The sequence below is a fragment of the Juglans regia genome, chromosome 1 (genome assembly GCF_001411555.2).
Source record: "Juglans regia cultivar Chandler chromosome 1, Walnut 2.0, whole genome shotgun sequence".
In the NCBI taxonomy this organism is placed as follows: Eukaryota; Viridiplantae; Streptophyta; class Magnoliopsida; order Fagales; family Juglandaceae; genus Juglans; species Juglans regia.
Genome location: NC_049901.1, coordinates 42,016,863 through 42,027,017, shown reverse-complemented (window position 1 = coordinate 42,027,017; position 10,155 = coordinate 42,016,863). Strand labels below are relative to the sequence as shown.

The 10,155-nt window shown below is 33.8% G+C and overlaps 2 protein-coding genes across 2 annotated transcripts; one reads left to right on the top strand and one right to left on the bottom strand.

The window, feature by feature from the left end:
• Positions 1-1,668: 1,668 nt before the first annotated feature.
• LOC109007149 (probable WRKY transcription factor 15) lies at positions 1,669-2,085 on the top strand. The gene has a single exon (XM_018986706.2). It carries the CDS (start codon positions 1,669-1,671, stop codon positions 2,083-2,085), a length of 417 nt encoding a protein of 138 aa, XP_018842251.1.
• A 4,112-nt stretch (positions 2,086-6,197) lies between these two features.
• Positions 6,198-9,528, bottom strand: LOC108981436 (endoglucanase 12-like). Its single transcript, XM_035683373.1, has 6 exons — positions 9,474-9,528; positions 9,014-9,378; positions 8,285-8,592; positions 7,424-8,030; positions 6,797-6,969; positions 6,198-6,691 (listed from the first exon to the last, which is right to left on the bottom strand). The coding sequence occupies exons 2-6, from the start codon at positions 9,336-9,338 to the stop codon at positions 6,290-6,292; spliced, it is 1,815 nt and encodes a 604-aa protein (XP_035539266.1). The 5' UTR covers positions 9,339-9,378; positions 9,474-9,528; the 3' UTR covers positions 6,198-6,289.
• Positions 9,529-10,155: the final 627 nt, after the last annotated feature.

Genomic DNA, 10,155 nt, shown 5'->3' with positions numbered 1-10,155 from the left:
TTAATATTTTATTCATTTCAATTAAATTAATTATTCTTCTAATTATCTACATTTTCTCTCATACTCATTTATTATAGTTTTAAATAATAGTTATAAAAATAATTTAAATAACTACGAAAATATTAAAAAAAATAATTTTAAAATATTAAAAATAATTTAAATTTTTATTTAAAATATTCACTAGAGTAATAGTTCAAAATATAAGAAAAAATATTGAGTAGTTAAATTTGTAAATAAAAGTGAAAGAAAAAAGTAAAAAAAAAAAGAATAGAAAAATATTATTTTAATAGAATATGAAATGAGATGTAGTAGGTTTTTAAAAAATGAGTAAAATTTAAAAAATAATTTAAAAACTTATTTTTAACTAAATTATAGAAAATTTTATAGAAAATTTAATATGAATGCTCTTAAGTCGGTATATAATGATCTGGGATTGTGAGAAGGATCAAATCAGGGCTTGCCAGCTGGAAGATGTTGACCTAATTGGCAAACCCATCCATGATCCATCCACACCCAACTCACAAGCCAGGAGCCAAGCCAATCATTGATTCTTTTCTTTTATCCACGCCGTTCAGACTTAATTTGAAAAAGTCAAAAGGAAAGTTCACGGGCTGCCTATTTCTGGCCCACAGGAAAGCTACTCCCACCGCTGGAGCTCTCGCTCGAGGCGCCGCTAATTGTTTTCTAATTTTTATTTTTATTTTTTGTTTTTAATATATATTTTAACATTTAAAATATTTTTAAAAAAATAAAAAAATTATAATATTATTAAAAAATACTTACTTAACTATTAAATAAAAATAATAATAAACAAATAAATCCCAACGATAACTTCCCACGAAAAGATTAGCATTTTCCTAAACTAAGATTGTGAGAAGGATCAAATCAGGACTTGCCAGCTGGAAGATATTGACTTAATTGGCAAACCCATCCACACCCAAGCCAGGAGCCAAGCCAAGCCAATCATTGATTCTTTATTCACGCCGTTCAGACTTCATTTGAAAAAGTCAAATTGTGTTTCCTAATAGAATAAAATCAATTCCATTCAAATATGAAATACCTAATTTGACCTTACTCTCTTGTCTTTAAATATTTGGTATTAGGAAAATGATACTATCTCTCGTGATTTTATCTCTCATTTTGACGTTTATATATTTAATTCTTGTTTTAATTGTTTTTCTTATAATTACAAAAGTTATTATTAGAGTGTTAGTGTATTTTTTAATTTTTTAAAATATTTAAAAATTATAAAAAATAACATTTGACCTAAGAGGCACGTCCAACTGTCACCATTGGACAACATAGTAACAGTTCCCTTTGATATTATATATATAATATATAGTTAGTTTTGTTTTATTCTGCACTGAGTTTGGGTTACGTGGCTCCGACGAAAGAGATCACAGCCTAATGTTATGATATTTTCGTACTAAAATAATATATATAATAGTAGAGATTGAAAATATCCTATTATATTGTACAGTTCTGCTACAGGTACCCGCAGTGGGGTACCATTTGCGGAATCGGCTAACGTGGTTAATGCCACGTCAGCCGATATTAAAAAAAAAAAAAATCAATTTCAGACAGAGACCCACCTTTCGTTTTATTAGATCTCCTCGTTCCCTTTTACCATTTTTCTCTTTCGTTCTCTGTTTTTGATGGTTCTGAGAGATGGCCGTGGAGTTCATGGAGTATAGGAACAACAATAGCAGCAGCAGCGATTTCAGAGCGAAAATGGAAGAGAACGCTGTGCAGGAAGCGGCGTCTGGGCTCGAGAGCGTCGAAAAGCTAATCAGATTGCTTTCCCAGCAGAGTCAACAGCAACATCAATACCAATCGTCGTCTTCCTCTAGTTCAAAACCTTTGTTGGAAATGGAGATGGACTACAAGGCCGTGGCAGACGTTGCCGTTTCGAAGTTCAAGAAGGTTCTTACTCTTCTGGGTCGGGCCAGGACCGGCCACGCTCGCTTCAGAAGAGCCCCTTTAAAGCCAAGAGAAAGAGAAGCCTTCGGCTTCTGCACCCAACAAAGTTTACTAAGCCACCTCGATCCAGCAGATCCCACCTCTTCCTCACCACAACCTCAATAATCAATACCAGTACAGCGACTCTTTGACGCCTAAAAAGATCAGTGCGATCAAACAAAACGACGGAAAGAGATTTAGCAGGTCCCCGTCTTCATCGTGTGCAAGAAGAAACATTTTGCGCTCTAAGAAAAGTAAAGCAGGTCCCCCGTCTTCATCGTCTTCGTCGTTCTTCATCGTCTTCGTGTTATCTTCCATCGCCATCTGACCAACGTGCATCAAGTGAGTGCCGTCTGTTTTATGCATTCTTTTTTTTTTTTGTATTTTTCTTGATCTTTGGCACCCCATGGAAGGAATCAAAGCTTTTTTGGTTGATTTTCAGGAGTGGGAGCTTTATTGCCCTAACTTTTGCTTGTTTAATTATCAAAACAGAAAAGGCACTGTTACTATCGTGTATTGGAACTCCTGGTCAATGTTTGGGCTTATCATAGTGCCAGGAAGATGGTTTACATAGATCCACGCGTTGATTCACTGGAGGAGCAGCACCCAGTTGAACAATGAAAGGGATTCATGTGGGTCATACCCATGGCCTGAGCAATTTTTTTTTTCTTGATTTTTCTTCATCGTGTTCTTGCTGTCTTCTATGGCCTGAGCATTTTTTTTTTGTTTTGTTTTATGCATCTAAGCTTTTTTGTTGTGGGTATGCTCTGTTTTAGTCCCTTCGTCTTTCGTCTGGCAGCACGGCCGTGGGGCAGGTTGTTTGAGTAGAAGCTTCTGCCGTCTGGCAGCACGTCCTTCGTCTTTCTTCTTTCGTCTTCTGTCTTCTTTCATCTTTGAGCAGAAGCATGGTTACAAGCAAAAGCCACTTGGAAAATAGAAAGCATATTATCTGAACCGCTCGTGTCTACTTTAGCAACACTCAACTCCTAAAATGGTCACTGAACTCATTTTTCGCAGCTTGCAAACTGGAAAACACCCTTGCAGATTGAGGAAAAGCATAATTCTTTCTAACATCATCGAGGTTGTTCATAACAAAAATGGCAGTTCGAGTTTTTCTCAGTTTTACTAGCCTTCTGGGCAACTCCCATTGGCACCCCATGTAAATAATTCAAAACGTGCGTTTAACTTATGATACACACAGTTTAAATAATGATGATTTGGCACTCGGGTACGCGGCGTGTTCCCCGTCCTGGGTGCAAGTAGAGTTTTTCTATATTGTATATGATTGTTTTAATAGATACAGGAAAGCAAGGATTTACATGTATTCGGGGGCTTAATAGATCAATCAAGTAACAAACTAATTATATATATAAATTCTATTCATCATTTTCATACATCATATTTTTTTATTTTTTACTAAATATATGATAAATGGATAACTAGTATGTAGAATAATTCAATGAGTTTAAGAAAAAAAAAATTAAAAGTCTTATGAGAACAGGTTCACATGTCAGGTTGTGTGGTGTAGGCAAAATAAACCAAACCGGCTGTTGAGTAGATTTATATGGTAGAATTTTCTCACAGACTCACAGATAATGTTTTGAATATCATATCGGATGTCGTACTGATCAATTAGGCACTAAAACGAAATATTTCGATACCGATACCGTTTCGTATTACATTTCGAAATAGTCGATATATGAATAAATTATATATAAATATATAAAAATTATATTTTAAAATAATAGTTTATATATGAATAAATTATATATAAATGCATATATATAAATTATAAATAGTCTAATCTGAATTGTGGGTCAAAAAATAAGTTTGTAGTTTGAAAAAATGAAAAAAAAAAACTAAAGGCCGAGATATCGGCTGGTACGATACGAGATTAAAAATAATACTCACAATTCTTCTGGCCAGCATTTTTCTGTATATTTTTAAGTTCTAACAGACAAAGTTATTCCATAACATTGGTGTATAAGTTCTAGAAAAATTATATTTATTATCTGTTTTATCATCATATAATGCTCTTGACATCTTGCGATAAATGACTGCCCAACAAGTTGGATCTCCAATTATTTAATATAAGTTATTCTATTTTTAAACTCGTGTGTAGAACTAACCATCCACGTCATTTAAATTATAATATTTGATTTGTAAAATTTTAATTTTAATTTTTTTTTAAAAAAAATTAAATTATATTATGTAAATATTTTATTAGATATATCATTCCAGCTTGTAAATAAAGTTTTTCTTTAATACCACAATAAAATGATGATGATAAAAAAAAATATGGGTAGAATTATTCAAAGGTAATGAATGGTCCATTATCCCAAAGGTAATGAATAATATTTGCAGAGGGAGGAATATCCAATAAAGTGACGAAGATACATGCAATATAATTAAGAGAAATGATATTTATAATTATAAAATATATAAATATTGTATAATTTATTTGAAAAAAATATATAAATACAAGATTTATATAAAAAAATAATTTTATGATAGTAGACCATACTACTTTAAAAAAAAATTGTGTTGTCTTTATATATTTCACGATTATATGTAGAATTACTCTATAATTAATTAATAAAAAGATGAAAAATTTGAAATTGGGGAAGATGAATGGAGTGGGAGCGGAGAAAACCAACTAGCTGTTTTTGCAATATTTTTGTAATTAAGGTCTCATTTAGATAGTGAGAGGAGATGATTTTAAATGAAAGTTAAATAAAATATTATTAAAATATTATTTTTTAATATCATTATAGTTTTAAAATTTGAAAAAATTGATTTGTTTATTATATTTTGTATGAATTTGAGAAAATTAGAATGATAAGATGAGATGAAATTATTTCTATATCGGACAAAATTTGAATTTTGTACCGTACCGATAGGTATGGCCGAAATATACCGTTTTCGTTGCATAGCGGGTATAGAGAAAGATATAGTTTCATACTGGTCAGAATTTATGCCGTTTCGGCTCATACCGGCCGATATTTCAACCTTTACTTTTTTTTTTCATTTTTTTAAATTACAAGCTCATTTTTTACACTTCAATTCAAACCAAATTATTTATAATTTATATATAATTTATCATATATAAATTATTATTTTATAATATAATTAATTTATATATAGATTATTCTAAAATTTTATTTAAAATAATATTGATATTAAAATATCTCATTTCAATGTTTCGAATGAAATGATATTCAAAACATTAGTATTCCTAAATTTGAGGGCTTGATCAATCGTACAACTTTCAAAGGACGTTATGACAGAGGAAAAACTGGTTTAGCAACTGGCCTGCCGGCTGTTTAAATTAAAAATGTATCATTGTCATAATTGTTATTTATTTTGCAGATATTTTTTTAATTTAATTATCAGGATATTGTTTGTCCAAAGTTTAGTGAGTTTGGTTGCCAAACTCATCCCAACTCATCTCAACTCATCATTACAACTTTTTCAAATCCCAATACAAAATATAATAAACAATTCAACTTTTTTAAATTTTAAAATAATAATAATATTAAAAAATAATATTCTAACAATATTTTATCATCTCAACTCAACTCAACTCAACTCATTTCAACATCCAAACACAACCTATGCACCCAAAATGGATATTAAGACATTTATTATTGTTTGAGTTCTAATCCCTAATCACTTTAGACCATGTTTGAAACTTGAATCTCAGTTTAATCTAATTTTAAACTGAATTTAATATTTAAATACTTAACTTTTAAATCATTAATATTTCAACTCAAAATTTCTATACACGTGAGATCTATAACTTTTTTCAACTTAACACCTATTTACATGCGGGATCTATAATCTTTTTTAACTTTTCATAAATACATCTAAACTCATCTTAGGTGGGTCCTACAAAATTCACTCTACCATCTCAACTTATTACTATCCATAAAGAATTCAATTTATCTCAAATCAATTTAACATCTAAACGGAACCTAAATCTTAAGACAAAATTTTAGAAAATATTTATCCTTTTTAATGGTTTGTGAGTATTCATTGACAAATCTTATACATTTTAGCATCGGAAGCTCTCCGGACCATCATCGAGCCCACTTCTGCCTTTGTGGTTGCATATAAAAACATCCTGGCCTAAATTGTAAGAACTTAGTCCAAACGTACAAAATACGACGTTAACAATTGTGAATCAAGCAAACAGGTGTTTTGTACGTAATACAAGAAAAATTCTATTTGCGAGTCGATAGTTTTGACGCATTAAGACACATCAGGATGTGAATTGGCACAACTAATGTGTTGACACGCTAGACCAGAACAACTCATAATACAAAGAGGGTCATGGCTTCGAGGGCGGTTGTGTTGGGCTAAGTCGGGAGATCAGTGGCGGAAGTGCTGAAAATATAGTATTAACGTCGACGCCATTGCCAAAAGTGTTGGTCAGGGATACAAGTGCAGCAACCAGTCCAGCATTTCCTGCCATTGTTGGCTCGGTATAATCATCACTGCTGCGCATATCCTCAAATTGGTCAAATTCATCGGGCCCACCAACCATGGCTCCTGTAATGGTGTTGGGGTTGGGATTCTTGCTGTTCTGCCATTTCCATCCTTCTTTGCATGAATAATTTTTGTGATCATTCGGCGTTGATGCACCCCGGTGATGAACATGTCCTGGGAACTTGGTGCCATATCCGACCACGTAGCTCATGTTCATGGGGTTTTTACCAAGGATATAGTCCACCTGTTTAAAAAAACCCAAAAAAGCGCACACAAAAAAGGATGTAGTCGTGCAAGAATGGATGCAAATTTGAATGAAAATAAGAAAAGAAAAAGAGGAAGACGACACCTGGGATGTGGCAAAACCTCGAAGAAGTAATGATGAAAGTTCATATGGGCCACATCCCCAAGTTAGAGCATCGGTGGCATTCATGTAATCCACAAACAGAGATGCCAAGAAAGCAGTATTGGCCACGTACTGCAGAGGCCGTGGCCGTCCGCGGTTCACCATGATCATTCCCCCTGTATTTGATATATTTGAGAAACTAAAATACTCGCTTTCTATTAAAAAGAATAAATGCTTCATTAACCATAAACATTTTGTTGGCAATTTGCCAATTTCAGTCATTTAATGTGTTCTATGAATTTCAAATATAACAAAAAACAACTATACTCGAAAGCCTAGCTAGGACTCACCTTGGTCATACTTGAAAATGACTAATCAATGTTACAATTGGAGTCTTATGAAATCATTAAAAAAGGTTTGACCATTATTATGCAAATTGCGCGCTCTTACCCCTAAGACTATTATGTATGTACTAGTTTCTACATTGAACAAGGGAAATATTAAATATATATGTAGTACTACTATTCCATCAAAATCACTAACAGGCGAGTAATGCAATAAAATAAGCCACACTTTGATTGAACTATATTGTATATAGATCGAAGAGTTGAGATCCTAAATAGTACATACCACGAGTCCAGTTGAAGACCTGATATATGGGCGAGTATTGAAGATAAGAGCACATGATATGACCAGTCGCATTGTGATGCCTCAGCAACATATCCTCATAAGGGTAGCCAGGTTTCAGGAACATCCTCAGCCTTGCCAGCAGTAGCATGGCTGCTGGTAACTTGTTATCCCAACTTAGCACGGTCAAATCTGGAATCATGTTAAATGCTTTGGAATTCTTAGAGATCCCAGGGTGGATAGCCAGTGAAAGATAAGAAATGTTTCCTGTTGCATAGAACAACCAAGTGGCACCCCACATGTACTCGTCGTAGTACCCGGTGGACCTGTAGTAAGGAGAAATATAAGGGTTGCCATGACTGTATGGCCTCCGTCTTCCAATGTCCCTTGCGAAGGCAAAGAGGGTTTTGGAGCCTTTGATAAGTTTGTCGGAGTAGGCATCATTGTCCCGGAAAACTATAGAGGCTGCAGCTAAGGCAGCTGCCATTTCTCCAGCAAGTTCGGGTCCGGCCTTGCAAGTTTGTGTTGGCCGTGTATACTCCATTTGTTCTGGTTTTTGCCAGCAGTTGTGATCATCTGGTGTCACAGAGCCATTCTGATGTCCACCAACCTAGAAGAAGTCAAAGGTTTTTGTCATGTTACATTCTCTTCCCCAACCCAAAAGCGTAAATTGTGTGTCAACATATATATGGTCTACAACAGATCAAAGGAACCAAGAGGTAAAAGCAAAAAGAAGAAGAAACAAATCAAAGTTACATGTAAGAGTTTGACATATTGTGTTCAGAGTGGGGATTAGCATCATTAAGAGTTTATATGAACTAAACAAAAAGGTAATTTCCTTATGGAATATGTACTAAAGATCACCTGGCAATAGATCTTATCCATTTTGGTGGCAGAAGAATTGAAGTTTAGGAGCAAGTAATCAGTGCCCCACTTAATGAGTTCCCGAACATGGTCATACTTGCCAAGGGCCTTGTATTTGTGACTGTATTCAATCACACTCCAGCTTAGCATTGTCATGGCGTAAGCCATTGGAAAGTGAAACTTGACATTGTCTCCAGCATCATAGTATCCTCCAACAAGCCCTCCCTTCAGATTGGTATCATTCATCCCATCTCTTAATCCTGAATTCCCTCTCCAGTCTATACCATTATCTTCAGGCAATATTCCAGCTGCAGCACATTCATAGCCAATTAACATCTATTTACCAATTGTTAGTTTATAATTTAGTTTTAACTAAAATATTCATACTCAACGGTACCACAAAGTTTGGACCTGGTCCTGTTTCAATCCTTGGTACTTCGGTTTATTTGTCTTTTTCTCGTTATACAGTGGAATATTCAATAATATAATGAGGTATTTATTTATGGACAAAAAAAAAATGTTTTCCATGGTTAAAGAAATCAAAGAGGTATCAAAGTTACGTGGGTGATCATATTATATCTCCTGATATATGATCATAAGACTTGATGGTTTGGACTTTGGACTATTTTAAGATAGATAGTTGGTGGGTCAGCAAAAGAAGATTTTCTTGAAGTGAAAACAGAGAAAAGAAGTAGCTAATTAAGGGTAGATAAAGTACTGGTAACTTACATTTCTGAGCGTTGAAGAAGAGGAGGGCTTTCTGGAGAGCAACAGAGTAACTATCAGGACGGAGATTATGCCCGGCCTTCCGAGCGTTGAAGAAGATGACGAGTTTCTGGAGAGCAATAGGGTAATTGTCAGGATGGGGAGAATGGGGCTTGTGCTTGGACGAGGACTTGAAGATGATGGTGGTGGCTGCAACTGCGAAGGAAGCCAAGAGAAAGGACCCCACTAATATCCATTTGAGTGCCTTACGGCTAATTAGAATGCTCCCAAAATCCACGTACTTGTTTTTCCTCTTCTCTGAACCTCCCAAGCGATTTTCTGTGTGCATGGTACAGTTGATATCAATTTCTTCGAGCTTCCTTCTTTCTCTGCAAAATCACGGCTATTTATGGAAAAGGAGAAAAGGTTTCCATGCAGTAAATTTGATGCATGCAGGGTGGTTTGTGGAATGATAAAACATTACATGCAAATTTACAGAACACATTGATATAGAGAGCAAGAAAAGGGCCTGGTGGTGGACTCCTGCATGGGATCCGTCTCTCTACGACCTCTTCTCCAAGTCTTTTTGTCTTAATTTTTTACATCAATTTGGCTTTCAAAATGAACTGATGACAGCCCTACAATTATCCGACATCCACTCAACCAAAAATTAAGCAATCAAAAGTCTAAAAATGACATGATTTAAAAGAAAAAAGTAAAGGCATTAAATATAACTTCAAACAGTCGGTGCAAAGAACGAGTAAATTAATTCACGTGAATGCGTAATTGACTGACCTTTAGGCATAAATAAATAAACATGTCTAGTGGGGGAGAGAGTTTGGCATGAGCAAACAGAGCTACAGAAAGATATACACTTCAATTTGAGTATTTTATGTTTGACTAAGCTTTTAAGGACTTTTTTGAATTAAAAGAGTATCCATCTTATCTAATTATTATAATTTTTTTAAATTTTTAAATAATATATAATAAACAATTTAAATTTGATACGTAAAACATATCATTCACATCACTTAAATAATAAGATTTGATTTATAATATTTAAATATTTAAATTTATCTTTTAAATCAAATTATACTCCGTAGCGTAGATGTCATAGAATTACAATACTCAAAATATAAATTTTTTGGCCTCTAAATAAATTTAAG